This window comes from Corylus avellana, chromosome ca7 (genome assembly GCF_901000735.1).
Source record: "Corylus avellana chromosome ca7, CavTom2PMs-1.0".
In the NCBI taxonomy this organism is placed as follows: Eukaryota; Viridiplantae; Streptophyta; class Magnoliopsida; order Fagales; family Betulaceae; genus Corylus; species Corylus avellana.
This window is the reverse complement of record NC_081547.1, coordinates 5,800,125-5,820,553: the sequence shown is the minus strand read 5'-3', so window position 1 is coordinate 5,820,553 and position 20,429 is coordinate 5,800,125. Positions and strand designations below refer to the sequence as shown.

At 35.9% G+C, this 20,429-nt stretch overlaps 1 protein-coding gene across 1 annotated transcript in view; it reads right to left on the bottom strand.

Moving 5' to 3' along the window:
* Positions 1–365: 365 nt before the first annotated feature.
* The window catches only part of LOC132188762 (cyclic nucleotide-gated ion channel 1-like), a 40,222-nt gene continuing 20,158 nt past the window's right edge, over positions 366–20,429 (bottom strand). The window contains exons 2-9 of the mRNA XM_059603297.1: positions 19,789–19,852; positions 13,623–14,043; positions 13,200–13,400; positions 12,802–13,100; positions 12,475–12,586; positions 10,506–10,751; positions 10,033–10,427; positions 366–792 (exon numbers count right to left, since the gene is read on the bottom strand). Of these exons, the coding sequence (XP_059459280.1) occupies positions 669–792; positions 10,033–10,427; positions 10,506–10,751; positions 12,475–12,586; positions 12,802–13,100; positions 13,200–13,400; positions 13,623–14,043; positions 19,789–19,817 (1,827 nt within the window). The 5' untranslated portion in view covers positions 19,818–19,852 and the 3' untranslated portion in view covers positions 366–668. The remainder of the gene's footprint in view (positions 793–10,032; positions 10,428–10,505; positions 10,752–12,474; positions 12,587–12,801; positions 13,101–13,199; positions 13,401–13,622; positions 14,044–19,788; positions 19,853–20,429) is intronic.

The following is a 20,429-nucleotide window of genomic DNA, read 5'->3' as shown; positions in this document are numbered from 1 at the left end:
TGTTGGAGAGATAATCAGCCCGCCAGAAGCGAGGAGAGGAGTCGCCAATAGCAGTTCGCCCATCGAGCCCACGTTGCCTAGCGAGCATGTCGTGAGGGGCCCAATCTGCACGTCCCTTTTGTTATGCGATCCCGCTGTTTACGGCAACCACTACGTACGGACCTAACCCAAGCACGTCCCTACCATTTATTTAAATTACAAGAAATCTCCAATTATTTAATCATCGGATGCAAGCCAAATATATAGTACTGAATACCAGTTGTGAAGAAAAATACTAAAGAAACCAAACATAGTAGCAGACTGAAATATGATAAGAATTCAATCCAACTAACCTGGTTGGTATGTCAGGTAGAACATGAGAAATGGTAGCATAACTGTGGATTAAAATAGCAGTATCCCAACAATGTAGCCAAATACAAGATTACAGATAAATAAGGTTTTCAACTTTCTAGATGATACAGTCTTCTGAAAAGGTTATAATTACAAGAAAATCATAACTTGTATTGGCATGACTACTTTCCCACTTGCACGCTAATGTTCAAATTACATGATAATCACATGAAACACCATACCCTTAAATGATCTTCAGCACCAGCAGGCTTCTGTAGCAGCGGCGGTTGCAATCTTTGTAGTACTTTGGTGTTAGCTGCACCATTTTGTGGAGACGCTCAAAGTGCATTGGCAGCAAACCTTGATGCATAAATAGTTGCACCGAGCTTTTTCTCCCTGTACCGGCGCCAAGCTGTTTGGATAAAACAAGCTGCCCACGTCCTCCATTGTTGAGAGTAGAACCTGAAACTCATCATTGCACGATTAGATTACGAAGGATCATTCACTGAAAAAGAGAAGGGTAATCAGAATTCTAATAGTCATCAATATTGCTTTCTTTTTCATATAGCTGAATCCCTCTTTAAAGGTGTCTTAGAATTGTCTTAAACCATAATTTTTAAACCGAAAGTGTTAACCATGCATTTTGAGTCCTTAATGTGAGTTTAAATGAGAGAATTAAAACCTAGGTTTTGTAATCTCTTTTTCCCAACTTTTCCCAACCGCCTCTTTCTCTCTCTCTCTCTCATTCTTTTTTTTTTTCTTCTGTCACATTGAGTTAACTCTCCCTCAAATAAAAAGCTCCGATACTCATTGTTAGATTATTGTGAATGTATTATGAGTATTGAGTTTCACATTGATAAAATATAAAGAAAATAATAGTTAATGTTATATCTAAGCAACCCAAGCCCATTAACTTAGGCTTTTGGCTATAGTAAATGTACTCTTACTAAAAATTCCATTACAACTTACCTCCCCAACACTTCAACATCTGCAACTCTACAACCCCAATCTGCAACTTAACAAGAAAACAATGAAAACAAAGAGAAAAAACTAATTCTCTTATTCAATGAATATCAATTGTGATTACATTGACCTGTTTATATACAAGAGGATTAAGCTAACAAATCAGCAACTAACCTAACTGCTGTGATGCACACGTGTATGAATATTAACTAACCAGCTGTTTATCTAAAACTGTAAAACTAACTAATAAATAGATTAGTTTAATACAGTTTGATACCCCCCCTCAAGTGGAATGTTCAGCAGGATGGAAAATATTGATGACATTCAACTTGGACAACATAGAATGAAAATCTGTGCGAGAGAGAGGCTTGGTGAGTAAGTCAGCCAGCTGATGCTTGGACTGAACATGCAGTGTGCAAATCAAACCAGTAGCAAGTTTTTCTCTCACAATGTGACAATCAATTTCGATGTGCTTGGTGCGTTCATGAAAAACAGGATTGGCAGCAATATGAATAGCTGCTTGACTATCACAAAAAACCAAAGCTGGTTGATGAAGTTGAAGCTGCAAATCTTTCAGTAAAGCATGTAACCAAGTAAGCTCACAAGTGACAGCAGCCATGGATCGATACTCTGCTTCAGCAGAGGATCTTGAGACCGTATGTTGCTTTTTGGATTTCCAAGAGATTAGAGAATCTCCTAGAAAAATACAAAACCCTGTGACTAATCTGCGACTATCAGGACATCCGGCCCAATCAGAATCACAAAATGCCTTCAAATGTAATTCTGAAGAAGCTGAGAAGAAAATGCCCTGTCCAGGAGAAGATTTAAGGTACCTAAGGACCTTGTGTGCAGCATCAAGATGAGGCTGACGAGGAGAATCCATGAACTGACTTAAGAGTTGCACAGAATATGATAAATCTGGCCTTGTAATTGTAAGATAAACCAGCTTTCCCACAAGTCTTCTGTAAGTGGTTGGATCAGAAATCAATTCACCTTGTTCTCTTGACAACTTGAAATTAGCTTCCATAGGAACAGAAGAGGGTTTGCATGCAAGCATTCCACAATCATCTAAAACTTCTAAGGCATATTTCCTTTGTGATAAGGAAATGCCCTTTGCACTTCTTGCAATTTCAAGCCCTAAGAAAAACTTCAATTCTCCAAGGTCTTTTAAACTAAAAGCATAATTGAGAAATTGTGTAAGCTCTTTTATAGCTAGATTGTCATTACTTGCTATGACAATATCGTCTACATAGACAAGTAGAATAATAAAAGAGGTTTTCTTTACTTGAGTAAAAAGGGAGTAATCAGACATGGATTGAGTAAAACCATGCTGTATAAGAGTAGAAGAGAATTTAGAAAACCATTGTCTTGAGGCTTGTTTAAGACCATAAAGTGATTTCTTAAGCTTGCAAACTTTAGATGAATCTTTCAAACCAAAACCAAGAGGTAACTTCATAAAAATCTCCTCATCAAGGGAGCCATGCAGAAAAGCATTATTGACATCCAATTGATGAAGATGCCAATTATGAATTGCTGCTAAAGCTAGAAGACATCTCACTGTGGTTAATTTGGCAACTGGTGAAAATGTATCACTATAATCAAGACCTTCTCTTTGTGTATACCCTTTTGCAACCAAACGAGCTTTATACCTCTCAACTTCCCCATTGGCTCGATATTTGATTTTATAAACCCACTTGCAGCCTATAGGGTGCTTATCAGGAGGCAGATCAGTAATTTCCCAAGTATCATTTGCTTCAAGGGCATTGATTTCAGTTGCCATGGCCTCACGCCATTGAGGAGAAGATGCAGCTTGATGAAAAAACTGAGGTTCAATTTGGGATGAGACAGCCAAACTAAAGTGTTTGTAAGAATCAGAAAGCATATTGTAATCAAGGAAAGAATTGAGTGGAAAAGGAATACCTGAAACAGAAATATCACTCTTAGGATCAATTGAATTGGAAGATTGAGTAGCTAAGTTACAATGATACTGCTGCAAATATCCAGGTTTACATTTCTGCCGAGTAGACTTTCGAGAAGGAATAGAGGTAGGAACTGAAACACTGGGTAACTCAGGTAAAGAAACAATGGAATCAGGTAAAGGATCAATTGCAGAAGATGAAACAGGAGAAATAGAAGTTCTAGATAGACTTTCTGCTGCAGAAACAGGAATTGAACTAGTGGGAGTTGAAATATCAGACAAGGAATGTGGAATCACAAAGGAACAATCAGAATTGAAGTGATGAAGATAAGCAAAAGGAAAAACAGACTCATGATGAAAATGAACATCTCGAGATACAACCGGAGTTTTGGAAGTAAGATCATAAAGTTTATATCCCTTAATGCCATTAGGATATCCAATAAAAACACAAGGCTTTGCCCTAGCATCAAACTTATTTCTATTTCGATGTAAGGTAGAAACAAAACACAAACAACCAAACACCCTAAGATGATCATATGATGGAACTTTGGAAAACAGAAGCTCATAAGGAGACTTATTAGAAAGATTTGGAGTAGGAATTCTGTTGATAATGTGAGTGGCTGTTAAAACACAATCACCCCAAAATTTAAGAGGTAGATGAGCTTGAAAACGCAATGCTCGAGACACATTCAGCAAATGCTGATGTTTACGTTCCACAACAGCATTTTGTTGTGGAGTTTCAACACAGCTAAGTTGGTGGATTATTCCATGAGAGTTAAAGAAATCATGCATGGAAAACTCAGTGCCATTGTCAGATCGAATTGTTTTGATTTTGACCTTGAATTGAGTAAGAACTAAGTTGTAAAAGATTTGAATGATATTGCTAGTTTGAGATTTAGAATGAAGTAAGTAAACCCATGTATATCTGGAAAAATCATCAACTAAGGTAAGAAAATAGTGACTTCCATTTATTGATGAAACAGCAAAAGGTCCCCACAAATCACAATGGACCAATTCAAAAACAGAACATGAACTTGAGGTACTAATAGGAAATGAAAGCCTACGTTGCTTAGCTAAGGGACAAACAGTACAAATGGTAGGAGAATTACATGGTATGGCAGGGATAGAATCATGTAAAAGTTTGATTCTGGAATTGGAAATGTGACCCAACCTAAAATGCCAAACATCAGCAATTGAATTCTTAAAAGGGCTTAAAGTAGAAACATTAGCTCTAGGTGGAATGAAAGTCTGGGCAGCAGGTGAATGTCTCCTTGATGTAGGCAGCAATAGATGAAACAAGCCACTCTTCTCTTTACCCAAGCCAATCGTCCTCCAAGTGAGTAAGTTCTGTATGAAACAATGTCAAGAAAGAAAAATAATGCAGCAATGAACATTGTGAAGAAGTTTACTAACAGAAATGAGGTTGAATGAAAAAGATGGAACACACAAGACATTAGTGAGAATGAAAGAGTCAGAAATTTTGACAGTCCCTATGTGAGTGACTTCAACAAACTGACCATTAGGCAACTTAACATTTCTAGACACTTTTGCAGTAATAGAAGTGAAAAATGATATGGAACTAACCATATGATCTGTAGCCCCTGTGTCTATAATCCAAACAGAAGTTTGAACATGCATTTGTGAATACACAGGTGAAAAAACAGAATATTGTTGGTTCAAAGAACTACAATATGAAGATGAAATATTACCTGCCATGTTTGAAAACAAATGATCTTGAGTAGATGAAGCAGGACCTACATGATTGGCATAACTCACATCATGATTCTGATTTTCTTGTGGTTTGATCAGATCAAGCAACTGACGACACTGATCTGGAGTAATATGCAGTATAGGTTCTGCATGAGATGTTTCTTGAACTTGATTAGCAGAGCTAGCTGAGTAATGAATTTGGCTTCTTGGTTTGTAACCCGGTGGATAACCATGTAACTTGTAACACTTGTCAATTGTGTGGCCAGAGAAACCACAATGAGTACAAGTGAGGCGTTCCCTGCGGTTATATGGCTTAGAGAAACGAGATGGAGGTTTAGGAATGGCTTTGGAAATCAAAGCAGTAGGCTCAGAATACAAAGGAGTGGTACGAGAGAAGGCAACCAAACGTTGTCTTTCTTCTTGAAGAACCATAGCAAAAATTTTATTAATGGATGGAAGAGGATCAATCAGAAGGATTTGACCTCGAACATTGGAAAAAGAATCGTTTAATCCCATGAGAAACTGAAAAATATATTCTTGAGAATGAAAATCAAGAAGAAGTTTCAAACCACCACAAGTACAAGTAGAAGGAGGACGAAAGCTAGAGAGTTCATTCCACAAACTCTTAAGCTGAGTAAAATATGTACTTACAGAATTTGTACCTTGCTGGAGAGAGGATAATGATCTCTTCAATTCAAATACTCGTGGTCCATTGCTGTGATTAAATCTCTCAGTCAGATCACTCCAAACAGCAGATGCAGTATTGAGAAACAGGACACTGTTTGCAATCTCTCGGGAAACAGAATTTAGTAACCATGACAAAACCATATTATTGCAACGCACCCAAGAATGTAGGTTAGGATCACCTACAGATGGTTTGGGAAGACTTCCATCCACAAAACCAAACTTGTTCTTGGCCACCAGCGCCATATCCATTGATCGTTTCCATGTGACAAAGTTGTCACCATTCAATTGTTGACAAACAAGAACAGTTCCAGGACTGTCTGCATGGTGAAGAAAATATGGACTTTCTACAGAAGTCTCATGAGGGGCTGCAGATGGTGCAGAAACCAAAATATCATCACCCATTACAGGAGATTGTTTGAGAGAAAAGAAAAATGGAAAACAGAGGAAAAGCTTTGAAGGAAGTTTAATGGCGGAAGAATTGAAAAAAAACAGAGGAAGGCAGGAACTCTCACTGCTCTGATACCATAACAAGAAAACAATGAAAACAAAGAGAAAAAACTAATTCTCTTATTCAATGAATATCAATTGTGATTACATTGACCTGTTTATATACAAGAGGATTAAGCTAACAAATCAGCAACTAACCTAACTGCTGTGATGCACACGTGTATGAATATTAACTAACCAGCTGTTTATCTAAAACTGTAAAACTAACTAATAAATAGATTAGTTTAATACAGTTTGATACAACTCAAGTAGCGTTATTTTCTTTTGTTTCCTTGGGGAAAAAAAAAATAGAACCCCCAATTTCCTGGGAAACAAATTCTGATCAGGTGTGCGTTTGCTGGGAAACTTTTTCACTTTGGGTTCAGTTTCACTCTCTCTTTCTGGGATTTTGGGTTGCACATTCTCTCTTCATTTTTTGTATTTCTCCGTTTTTTCCCTTTGGCTTTGCTGCACAATTGAAAGGGGGTAAGCAAACATCAATGGACTCAATGAGGGGTGGGGCAGTTTGAACGCAAAGAGGTCTGATTTCAATGGCACCAGTGATGGGTGGGGCAGTTTGAAGCCAAAAGGCCTTGATTTTAATGGAATCAATGATGAATGAAACAGTTTCAGTTTCAAGGGAGAGATTTACGATTCCATGCCCTTTTCTCAAATCTCTCTTTGTTAATTGAATGCGTAACAAATTTAATAACACGTTCTACAATTGGAAAAGAAGCAGGATGTTACCCATGTTTGTTAATTAAAATAATTAGCAGTAAGAAATTATAGATCAGACACCAACAGGTCCATAACTACCGAGATCACCGCCACAGGACTCTACACAAGCCTCAACGCGCCTTCCAAGATTCTGCCTGTTCAGCTACGCACCGCCACAAACCTCCAATCACATCAATACTCATGTCATTGGACAGATCTTGCGCCGATCATCGCATATCCACCTAGAACAACCCCCTCCGAGGTTGCATGCGCCCCCATGTGTTCGTCAAAGCTTTTGAGATGCGCCTTCATGTGCTTCCACCCATCGCCATAAGTGGTCGTACCGGCGCCTCAAATTCACGCGCCAACGTGCTCACACGTGCCTACCAGGAATCCGATCAACCGGGTTCCTCAACCTGGTCCAAATCCAATTCGAGTTATACCAACCGATTTTAACTTTTAAGTCCATCCACCGGTTTCATCCGAGTCCAATTCGTTTCCAACCCGGGTCAACTAGGTTTCAAAGTTTTCAAGGCTGATTCTCACCAGTTTCAGATATTTTTCACTGGTTTAGATCATCTTTCAAGATGGTTCACCAGGTACAACCCATCCTCAATCCGGTTTTGGTAGATTTCAGTCCAGTTCAGCACATTGTCAGATCGGTTCACTATGTTTCAAAGCAATTTCTATCTGGTTCACTCAGTTCCAATGCATTTTCAACCCGGTTGGAACAGGTTCAGTATCATTGTTGACCTGATTCAATAGGTTCGGACCGGTTCGACCTGGTTTTAGTCTATCTTAGCCCGTCTAGTGGGTTTCAGACCAGATCTAAGCTTGTAAAGATTTAAAAAACCAGAAGAAAGAAGACACATCTCACGCACAAGTCAGTTTCGGTGTGCCGACTCAATAACTGCCCAAGAGGGTTCATTACTTTTGGTTTATTGGCCCAAGTCAGTCCTTTTGGCGTTCGGCCTAAGCCAGCCCTTTTTGGTTTTTGGCCCATTATTAACCCTTTTGGATTTTGACCTGAATCGGCCCTTTTGGATTTTGGCCCATTATTGACCCTTTTGGATTTTGACCTGAATCGGCCCTTTTGGATTTTGGCCCAAGGCGGCTCAGTTGTGTTTAGCCAAAGTTAGCCCTGCATTCTGAAGCAACCAATGCCGCCACCTGCAGCCATCACTAGCTGCCCGCCAGCCTCTATTTCCTCCAACAATGTTTGCCTTCAATGTTAACCATCGGCCTTCATTTATCAGCCACTGTCTACGGCCTGTTCCAGGCCTCCTCCTCCGTCACCACAAAAAAAAAAAAAAAAAAAAAAATCTTATTTCTTTTTCCAAACTCAAGCTTCCAAAATCTTCTATTTTAAGTTTGATGAGGGATATTAAAATATATTCTGATATTTATATGATTAATTTATATTTTCTAGAATAGGTCGATTTATGTTTTCTTATACAAGTCGATTTATGTTTACTTGTATAGGCCGACTTATTTAACTATAAATAGGGATCAATGTACCGTAAACAATCAAGTTAATGAGAATTAATGTAGCCCTAGGGGCCCAAGTTAAAGTGGTGGACGTAAGTGTCTAACATCGAACCACCCGTAAATTTTTATGTTCTTCTATCTCGCTTGCTTCCGCTATTCTTTCCATATTTAGTTTTTCCACAAATTTTCAACATAGTATCAAAGCTTCATTACATTTCAAGTTTTCAACAATAACGTTCTAAAAATTAGAGTTCAGGATGTGACAAATAGGTAGACTTCTGTTGAGGGTGTGACAAAATGAGCTACACTAAATTTGAATGATAAAAATAAGGATATATAAGTTGTTCCGACAGACACCAGGTTGAATATATTTATAAACAAATAATCACATCTAAGAAAGCATATGAACAACCATTTGGGTGATGATAAGACTCAACCAACAACATTCATATTACTACAATGAGAAATTATTTGAAAATTCAGAGAGTAATAATAGATTAAACTTTTTCCTACAATTAAGAGGTGGAATTTAAATTGTTTGGAGGATCCAAAACAACTCTAATAAACAATAGTCAAAAGCCTATCCCAACTAAAATTGACTATCTAAGCCACTCCAAAATCATGTACAGTAACATCTTTTATTAAACTGTTAGGAGATGATTTATTTTGTTTTATATATACCTTGACTTGCTAATTGTTTTGTATATGTAGTATATCTTATCATTTTCTTAACATTTTGACAGGGTGGAAAATAGTCTTACATACAAGGGATATGGCAATTCCAAGATATAAAGAGTTTGGAATTCCAATTGATTGGTTATTAATAGATTTAGGACTCGTTGGTAAGGTATGGTTTAAGTGGAAGGAAAATTCTCCTTTTTGGTTGATTAATTATGAGGTTGGCTTTAAAATGTTATAGTTAAAAGGAAATAGTTTTTGAATGTGCACCTGTAGTGGCAGTATATTGCCGGTTGATAAACTTTACTGTGTTGTGACAAACTATATAGCATGGCTGATGGCCATGTAATATGACATCATTAACTTATTGATTTTGGTATTATGATTTAGCATAGATAATATGTATTTTATGGAAAAACAAAAGTGTTTGCGTGTATTTGAATGTGTCAAATGCTTGCATTTGTTATGCTACAGTAAGTGATAGAACATTGTCCCCATTTCAGATGAGGCTCTCATCTGTACAATTGGCAACGAATTAAGAACAACGTGTAACATCAAAACATGATGCATTGAGTGTACCTGAAATGGAACCAAGCAGAGAGTTTGGGTTTTGCAAGGCATGTGGTTTTGTTTTCTGTTTTCATGAGGTATCTTAAATTCCGTACTTAATTATTCTGATTATTATAAATTTCACTGTTAATGTATAGAAAAGAGGATTATCTAATTAATTAGATGATTTACATTAATTTAAGTTAGGGATAACTTTACTTTGGACCCCTGAATTACTACGCGATTTAAAAACTCACAAACTTCAAAACCTCTTAATTTGAACCTCTAAACTTTCAATTAAAATCAATTAGTGAGGAAGAAGCTGCAGGAAGAAAAGAATTTCATGGGATGAATGCAATATTTTTTTCCTAAAATTTAAGGGAGAACAATGGCAACGCCCTTTCGGAAAATTTCAGTTAAAAGTTTTTTGTTTGTGCCGCTTCTCTTAGACAGACATGACAAGAAAGATCCAAAAAGTTGATAAGCATGGGGTTTAAAAGCCTTGCCTGAAAGTGTGCTGGACCTCCGGGCTATGAAGACCCTGAAACTGAGTGGCCACAAACTTCAAGTCCTCAGCCATTAAAGCGAAGGCTTCAACCTCTACAAGAGCATTAACTGTTCGAGTTGAGATGGGAAGATTGGTAGAGGAGTGGGGATCCAAAGCCCAAGTAAGAAGCTCGTCTCCACAGAAGTCACCAGCCTTCAAGTCAGCAGTGTTTAAGAAACCAGTTCGTCCGCCATAGGTAGTCATAGTGGCTAGGTTTCCTCGCATGATAAAGAGCATTTCTTCCACTGGGTCCCCCTCACGAATAATGAAGCTCTTCTCTGTGTAAAGTGCTGGCTTGAGACGATCACATAGTGCATCAAGTAGTTGTCCATCCATTTTGTCAAACAGGGGCACCTAAAAGATAAAACTATCGCTAAAAGTTTGAAAAAAAAAATAAAAAAGAAGGAAAAAAAATAGAGGAAAAACACTTACTCTTCTAAGCAGAGCCAAGCAGAGATGGCGCTTTATATCCCTCTTGAGATCCTTAGGAAGGTTACGAATAAGATTCTCTTCCACGACACCTCCGGTTTCTTTCCATGTGAACTCTTCACATCGTCTAATCCGATCCCTTAATTTCCTAGGGAGCGAGCGGCGGGACATCCACTGTTCTAATTGTCTAATCCGATCCCTTTTCACCAACATTTCTTCTACTCTTCCTGTTGTGGATTGCAGATATCTCTGTAACAGCACAAAAAACTTAATATACCGGCCACCTTAATTTGTTCGTCAAATCTATGAGTATGAGGATTTTGCAACAAAGGTTGCCGGTCGGAGTTACACGTGGATTGAATTGGTAAGAATAGAGAAACATCATGTGGCAGTTGGCAAGTTAAAATAAATACACCAATGTTATATTGATTGAAGTTGGCAAAAGTAGGTGTTAATTCATCGGCTGTCCCAAAAGCTCAACAAGTGAGACCAACATATTACATATGAAATATTAAACTAAAAATAAAATATAAATTGTTGAGTCAAATTTCAAATATCATTACCTCTATTATATGATTGAAAAACGCTATGCTGACTCCAAATACGTGTTTATCATAATTTATGCCGAACTAATAATATAAAGCAATAAACAATTCAAGCACCAAAATATGTATTGTGACAAAGAGGCAGACACAGATATTTTGGTCACGAATAGTAAACATTTTAGAAACTGATCTACAAGTAAAACCTTTCCGGGGCAGTCAAACCCAGAAAATCACTATCAAAAGATTATCCAGAGATTACAGATACAATGAACACTTACAAACCGACACAAAACCTTGGCTCTGTAAAATCGATAAGCCTACAACTCGTCTCCTTACTCACAATCTTCTTCAACGTGATTCTCTTTTACCAGACCCTTCCGATAGACTTCTCAATCGTAGATTTATCAAAAGAATAATTTAAACTCTAAGAGATTCAATTTAAATGCTCACCACATAAGATCTATCTTAGCATAGCCTCGAAAGAACTCCCTGGAGAGAAAATTCGTACCTCTCTTTTTATAGAGGTGTATTTATTATAACCACATCATCCCTAGACCTAGGAAACAGATTAAATTCATTTAAAACTGTTACAGGTACGTGGCATCTAGACGGGAACATGTGCCGTCCGAATGGGGCAACAAAACACGGCCAGAACATGTTTTTAACACATGGCCGTCTGCAATCTCGTTTGGACGAGATTGCACATGAGCCATTCTGCCCAGCTTTGTAGTCTTCTCTTTATGACCTGTTTTGACCTGGTAAACATTGGAGTTAGCTGAAACTCGTGAAACATAGCTTTGTAGATCTTTGAGTTAGCTTTCCAACACCGCCAAACTTGCTCCAATCAGAGGCCTGAAACTTTAGATATGATCTTTTTAGTAAAAGTTGTCAGACGAAAATAACATAGGCGTTCGGACGGGGTTCAGGCGAGGCTCTCGAGAATTCTTGTTTATCGAGCTCGTCCGGACGGGCTTGCAAACAAGATTGCAGACAAGGCTGTTAGGAAAAATAGAATTCTTCAAGCGTCCAAACGGCACTTCTTCCCGTCCGAGCGGTACTTGCATGGATGATGAATTAATCTTGGCACTTTTTGTCACCATTTTGCTTACCCAATTATGCCAACAAGAACTTACAATTATGATATTATATTAATTGATCAATTGTCTATTAGAAAAAAAAAAAATTGATCAATTGTCTTTCAGGTTTAAACTAATAGGATTTAGTCATGAATTTAATCATTTAATTAATTCTACAATTTTATTAAGTAAGAGTTATAAGATAGTTTGATTTTATATTAATAGAGACAGCAAAACATGCTTAATTCATGAGGTGCATATGCACAAAATCCAACATGTATAAACCTAAACATCTCATAACGCTACAACATACAGTTGGAAAGACAATTGATGAGGATATCGTAATATTACCTGAAAATTGCCGATAAGCAATGCAAATAAAACCAACCCAAAGATGGATATGGCAACAGCAAATAATATCTCCCAAACAAAAGTGCTTGTATTGAGGTTTTGGCCAAGAGAACTGAGAAAAAAGGAAACGTAAGAGTTCATTAAATTAAAATGTCTAAGCTCCAAAGTTTAATTCACAATGTGGTCAATATTGGTATAAGTTGAAAAGCTTTTAGCTTGGAAGTTAGATAATATAAAATTTTTAATTAGTCAGATGCCAATTCGAAATAGTATGACAGCAGGCAACTGAGTAAGAATCTAGTTTGAGGATTATATATGATTGCTAACCCAAGATTACGTAGACCCCACCAAAAGCAGTAAAAGAATTTCTCCCAAAAATATCTTGACTCAACCACTCCAGAGCTCAGAACATCAGTAAATATTCCAAAGTTGAAGACAGTTGAATTTGTAATTTCATCAGGATCGATAAAAGGGCAAGCATCATAAAGATGTTGATCCAAGGTCTTGTTACGGTTATGTCCACAATAGTAATTCTGAAGCAGACAATCCTTCTGTTCCCTACACTTTTTCTGCCAGCAATTCTCCTCTCGTTCTATCGCAAACAAGTACCAAAATGCTCCAATCACCTGGTTATGCATGTCACATTTATTAGTGATCTAAAAATCTTGGAATAGGTTAAGAATTAAAAATAAAAATAATAATAATAATAATAATAATCAACTTACGTGACTAGCTAGCATGTAGAGAAAAAGATTATAAGCAGCTCGAAACCATACTATCTCAAGTATGCCAGAGGCCCTTGTTACTTCTATATATAGTGGATAGATCCGCAAAAGTCTTGGCACAGACTGGGAGAAGATTATGGACATCAACATTATTTCCTTCTCTGCTTGGGTTTTCATTGAGGGCATGATAAATACTAGCACCTGAACAAAGAGACATCTAAATAGTAAAGCTAACATTAACTAACATATATAGTTTTCATTCTTTTACATCAAGCAATTATTAATACAAAGAGACATCAATACCAGAAGTTTCTTCATTTCAATAATTTGATATATGCATTACATAGAGCTCTCAGAAATCAAACTAATACATCTGTACTTCTGGGATTGATAATAACCAGAGAGTGTAAAATCTAAGCATACCTGTGGCAGTGGAAGAATTGATAGGAGGTCAATGATGAAGTAGGAGAGCAAGTATCTTTTAGCAATAGCCTTAGGATCATCATTCAACTCAGCCCCTCGAGAAGAAGGGACAATAAACCCAGTTCGGAATTGAAAGATTATATGAATTGCATAAAATGCATCTATCAATGAACGAAAAACACAAGCATACATCGCCACTTTCTTGTCCAAATCCAAGCACTTGTCCACGTCATTCATCCTTGGAATGTAAAAGAAAATGGGGTCTAGGGCCACTGACGCCACACAAGAGAGCATAACAAAATTGTTCCACGTTTGAAGAAATTGACCCTGTGGATCCAAAATTGTCTTCCTAGGTAGTTCATGAACTGAATATTGCTGCTCTAATTCTTCAAACCTGGATAAAATTGGTTTTTTTCTGTTTCTGCGCGAAAGTATAAATACGGTAAGTAGCATAAAGAAAAGTAGAAAGTGTCAGAAGCTATGTGAGTACAGAGTACCTAATTGGACACTACCAAAATCAAATAACTAATTGGAATGGTCAATGACAAGGCAACACAAAAGATGTTATGTTTTATGTTTTCAAATGGACAAAAAAAAATTTCAAACTCGGTTGGAAGGATTTTTTTTTTCTTCTATCTAACCTATAAAATTACCATGTGTCCGTTGAAAATGTGGGAAGCACATGTTCAGGAACATAGCTATTTGATGCTTATTTATATCGCATGTCATCCTGAGCATAAATATTTATTAGAGTATCATGCTATGGGATAGTTTGTGATCAGCATAAAAACTGAAGTTTTATGGTGCCATTATAAAGTAGTGAAAATCAAAGTGACAAGGGAATAGCCACACGATCCCAAGTCATGATGATAATCAAGTTGATAGGCCACTAACTCACTATCCATGATGTGGAGAGAAACATGGGTTTAACTGCCCATGATGTGGAGAGAAACGTGGGTTATGTTAATAGAGAACGTGTGTTAATGGGTAGTTTTAGTATAGTCTTTAAATACTAGTTAGTGAGGGTTGTTGGGATATGATGATTGTGTAGAGTCCTAATTATGTTGTGGTTCAACTCCCACCCTAAGTAGAGTATTATCTTGTTCTGACTGGGACCCACTAGGGGTATCAGAACATATTATCTTGTTATGTATTTGTATTGTGGTAGAACTCCAACCTTAAGTGGAGATTTGTAACGTGTATTGTCTTTATATTATAATAAATATTAGTTGTGTTTCTATTATCTATTTGGGACCTATCAATTGGTATCAGAGCATGGCTACTAATCGTGAGAGGATTGAATCTTTGGAGGCAGACGTATATGACGTTAAGGAAGGCATTCAACGCTTGGAGGAAGAAGCAACTAGCTCCGCCGATCGCATGCAAAGAATTGAAGAAGCCTTAAATGAAATCTCAACTCTTCTTTCAGTACAACATGGACCAGTTAACCGTCAACCATACTGCACGTATGAGCAGGGTGGTCCTTCAAGAGGTTGTCAGCAAAGGAGGGCCAACGAGTCAAAATTGCAATCCATAAATTACTACCCAACCAATGTACCAACTGTTAAGAAAATCTCTTGGGATGAGATGCAAAGGAGACGTGCAAAGGGTTTGTGCTTTAATTGCAATGAGAAATTTGTTCATGGCCATAGATGCAACATAGTGCAAGCTTGTCTAATTGAAAGAGATGGGTCTGTTATGGCAGAATTGGGAGAAGATAAAAATGAAGAAAGTGAAGACATTAATTCAATGGGAACATCTGCCACCAGGGGACATGTTCAGGAAAGTGGTTACAAACCTTCAACTTCAAATTCTCACGTTAGACCTTGAGGACAAGATACTTGCTGAAGAGGGGAGGAATGATAGGCCACTAACTCACTATCCATGATGTGGAGAGAAACATGGGTTTAACTGCCCATGATGTGGAGAGAAACGTGGGTTATGTTAATAGAGAACGTGTGTTAATGGGTAGTTTTAGTATAGTCTTTAAATACTAGTTAGTGAGGGTTGTTGGGATATGATGATTGTGTAGAGTCCTAATTCTGTTGTGGTTCAACTCCCACCCTAAGTAGAGTATTATCTTGTTCTGACTGGGACCCACTAGGGGTATCAGAACATATTATCTTGTTATGTATTTGTATTGTGGTAGAACTCCAACCTTAAGTGGAGATTTGTAACGTGTATTGTCTTTATATTATAATAAATATTAGTTGTGTTTCTATTATCTATTTGGGACCTATCACAAGTAAAGATAATTTTGTAAAAGTACATAAATAAACTTTTGGCATCTATATGAGAATTAGATGGTAATGAAGTTGTGATTATTATAATATTTTTAGGAATAACTACATCATTTTAATTTTATAATGATAATTACGTTAAGATTATTTACATGAACTTCATAAAGAAAATTAAACATCTATGTTGTAATTAACTCATAAATTTAAGGGTTAAATACTATTCAAGTACTTGTGGTTTGCACCAAAATCAAAAAGCCACTTGAGTTTTCAAAAATATTATAAATGGTACTTGGTAAGTCAATAAACCTACTTGGTACTTCTATTAAGATTCTGTTAAGTTTTTTAACAGAACATCACGTCACCCTTACACGTAAGCACCACGTGGTGTGGTACCTGGGTTTTTGGGTGCCAAGTTTTTTTTTTTTTTTTTAATCCAAAAAAAAAAAAAAAACCCAAAAAAAAAAACGAAAATTACAAAAACCTCCGTTCTCCTCTCCCCCAACCCCCTAGGTTTTTGCAGGACCCAAATACCATCTTCGCCATCTCTCCCTCAACGCCGTTGCCATCGCCGTCCCTCTCAATGCCGTCGCCGTCCACTCCTCAACACGCTGTCGCTCTCCCTCTTGTCGCCGTTGGTCTTCCTTAGTCGCTGGTCTTCCTCGGAGAAAAGATTTTCCCCCATTACCCTTCGTCTGAGGTAAGTCTTTCCCACTGTCTTTACAATTTGTTTTGAGAAGGTTCATTTGCTAAAATAGATTCTTTTGAGTTAATTGTGTAAAAGTTTGCATCTTGTTTATTTAAGGGGTTGACTGCGATTTTGGCGGAATATATGTTGGAAAAGTTGGCATCTTGTTTTATTCTTGATGTACTTGTAGAGCTGTTGATGAAAGGGATGGTAGAAGGAAAAGCAATTTTCATATCCTGCTTGTCGACGGCGTGTTGAGGAGTGGACGGCGACGGGACGGCGTTGAGGGAGGGATGGCGAAGATGGTATGGGTCCTGCAAAAACCTAAGGGGTTGGGGAGAGGAGAAATGGAGGTCTTTTTAATTTTCGTTTTCTTTTTTTGGTTTTTTTTTTTTTTTTTTTGGATTAAAAAAAAAAATGACTTGACACCCTAAAACCCAAGTACTATGACACGTGACGCCCACGTGTAAGGGTGACATGACATTCCGTTAAAAAACTTAATAGAATCTTGACGGAAGTACCAAATGAATTTATTGGCTTACCACATATACCATTTGCAATATTTTTGAAAACCCTAGTTATTTGATTTTAGTGCAAACCACAGATACTGGAATAGTATTTAACTCTAAATTTAATGACTTTGCCCCACATGGAGGTTATTATTTTTATGATTTAATTAGAATAAGATGGTAAATTTGACATTAAAAGTAAAATTTTCTTATGCCCACAGGTACATAAGATTTTTTATTATTTATTAATGTTTAAATTTACTAATCTTATTAATAAAGTTATTTAGTAAATTCTTTCGATGTAGCCTTTGCCCATAGGTAGGTTGAAATTTACAATTAAATTAACATTGGTTAATTTAAATAAAGTTAATTCATATCATTAAAGTATCTTATTTGTCTTGGTCATTGCATACATTTATGCTGCTTCAGTTAATGATATTTTATGTTCCAATACTTTATAGTGATAATTTTTCTGACTAAAAAGAAAAAAGTGTTTTTTTTACTTTGGGATGTTTGGAACTTAATTTGGTGTTCTATATAGACGAATCACCCACTCTCATAGAATAAAGTACACCACATGAGATTATTAGTCATGAACAGTGAGAGCAATATAATTGCCTAAGTTTGGTGTTCATAAAATCTCATATTACCAAATATATCGGGATTCTATTCCTAAATACTTTAAGGCCAAAGATTTTACAAAGATTGTTAAAGAACATTTAGTGAATTCCTATGAGGCTTCAACCAGTACCCTGGTAGAAAAGCTTTCAAGAAAAACCCTTAGTCACCTTCAAAAGTGTGCATGAGCATATTATGGTAGGCACATAAAAGTTAAAAAGCTTGCAAATTAAGGAAATCTATTTATGGGCTAAGATAGGTCTCCCGTCAATGTTATACTAGGTTATTACCTCATATGGTTTTATTAAAAACATTGTTAATCAATGTTATACCTTAAGGTCAATGAGAGTAAAGTTACTTTCTTTTAGTCTTATATATAGATAACATTTGCTTGCAAGCAATGATTTAGGTTTGCTACATAAAGTTCATCTCACTAAACTTTGAAATGAAGGATTTTGGTAAAACCTCTTATGTCATTGACATACAAATTCACAAAGATAAGAATTAAAGAATATTAAGATTGTCTCTAAAGGCCTACATTGAAAAAAATTTCAAGAGATTCAAAATGAAGGGGACTGTGAATTTTAAGTAGCACATATTATTAAAGGGGATAAATTCAGTAAAAATCAATGTCCCTAAATGCATTGGAACAAGAGCACATGAAAAATATTTTGTACGCATCAGTAGATGGTAGATTAATGTATGCATAGTTCTGCATTGGACTTAACATTAGACTCGCAGTAGGATTATGGTAAGTTAATGTATGTAAATAGTAAAAAGTCTACTTCATGATATATTTTCTTATTGCTAATAGGCTATATCCTGGGGATGCAGTAAACAAACTAAAGTTGATACGTTTACTCTGAAAGCATAATTCATTGCATGCTATGAATTTAGTTCACATGCATTATGGTTGAGACTTTTTATTAAAGGTCTCGAGATTGTTGATTTTATAGTAAAACCCATAAAGATTTTCAACATAAAGTATCTCACAATGAGATAGAATATTAAGCGACATGATGTATCTATTAAGTATTGAATTAATGATTGTGGATCCCATGACTAAAAGTTCACCAGTAAAGCAGTATATAGTCATGTTGAGTATATAGGACTCATTAATTCTTTTCGTGCTAAGTTTCTCTCTAATTAGTCTATAAACATAATGTTATTGTTATAAAGTTTTTGTGCACATGTATTATCCGTTGGGATAAATAAAGTAAGACCCAGGATGACTTATTGGAAGTTATTCATAAAGAATTATACCTTATAAATAATTTGTTTAGAAAGATTAATATATTGTAATACATGGAAGGAAATGTTAATATAATAACATAACCACCATGATTCATGTATTGTGTCTCTCTAAGTGAAATTAAAGCTTGAGTAGTTTTTTAATTATGGCCATATTCATTTTTAAACTTTAGTTACCCAAATAATTTTAAAGATGTGTCATGTGAGCCCTGTGGGAGAATGTTAGAACTCATCTCCTACAAGGAGATTATTATTATTATTATTATTATTATTTTGACCATCTCCTACAAGGAGATTTAAGTGGCTCACATGTCACATATATTATATATTATATTATATTATATTAAGAGAGTTTTTACTAAACTAAAACTTTTGGGTAATTAAATATACAGATAACTACTTAAGATGAAAGGTTATTTCATTTCACCAAATGTTGTATCCCTTGATAAAAGGAAGCAATATTAGATAAATTGGATAAGGGTCTTGGTCTATCTATATAAATAAGTCTGTGATATCCATCATTCACAAGATGAACGTGAGAAACAGATAGGCCAAAAATTATTATTTAACAACCCTCCAAAATATTTTGTGAGGGTTCTAGAATTGCAAATTTATGGTTCTAAGATTGCAAATGCAACAAATTTTCAAGTCTGAATTTATGGATTATTCAATTCAAATACTTAAGCAACAATGGCTAGAGATTAGTATTTTTTATTTGATGTTTATATGATAATCTTCTTCCAAATCCTTACACAGACATGTAAAGAGGTAACAGAGAGATGCTGTTAAAATTGTGTGAGAGAAAGATAGAATCAAAGGAGAGGAAATCATAGCAACAAATGGAGACTGTTGAACAAACTAACCTTACAAACTTAAGTCGCTTGGAGTTCATAACTTCAGCCAATTAGATGTCTACTATGAAAAGCCCTGCAGAAGTACAAGTTAAAATTTGGAATTATGTACACTGAAAACTATATTGATACCAAAAGCTTAAGCCTATGAGTTTAAAGCCCAATAATACTATATTAATCACTCACAATTCTTATAAATTTTCAATATGGGACTCTAATCTTTTAAACTCACACATATACTCAACAAAAACATAGAAAAAAAAGTACAAAATGGTTCATATATAACTTCATGCTAGGTAATGTAAAGGCCGAAAGGAAAGTGTAAGACTTACGATTTTGTGACTCACATCAACAATCAACATGTATGACTTATTGTGCCTTTTACCTCTTCCCTCTTTGAATAAAAAAAATAAAAAATAAAAAGAAAAAAAAAACTTGTATGACTTATTGAGAGCATGAACTAATATATCTATCTATGCGTAGTTTAAAGGTCGGTTTAGAATTACGTTTGAGGGGTTTAAAAGTGCGTTTAACACTCAAACAGTTCATTTGAAGAAAAAAAATACTTGTTTGTTAAAAAAATTAAAAAACGTTTTTAAGAGTCCAAAAAATCTAAAAATAGCTAAAATAAAGTTTTTGCTAAAAAAATATTT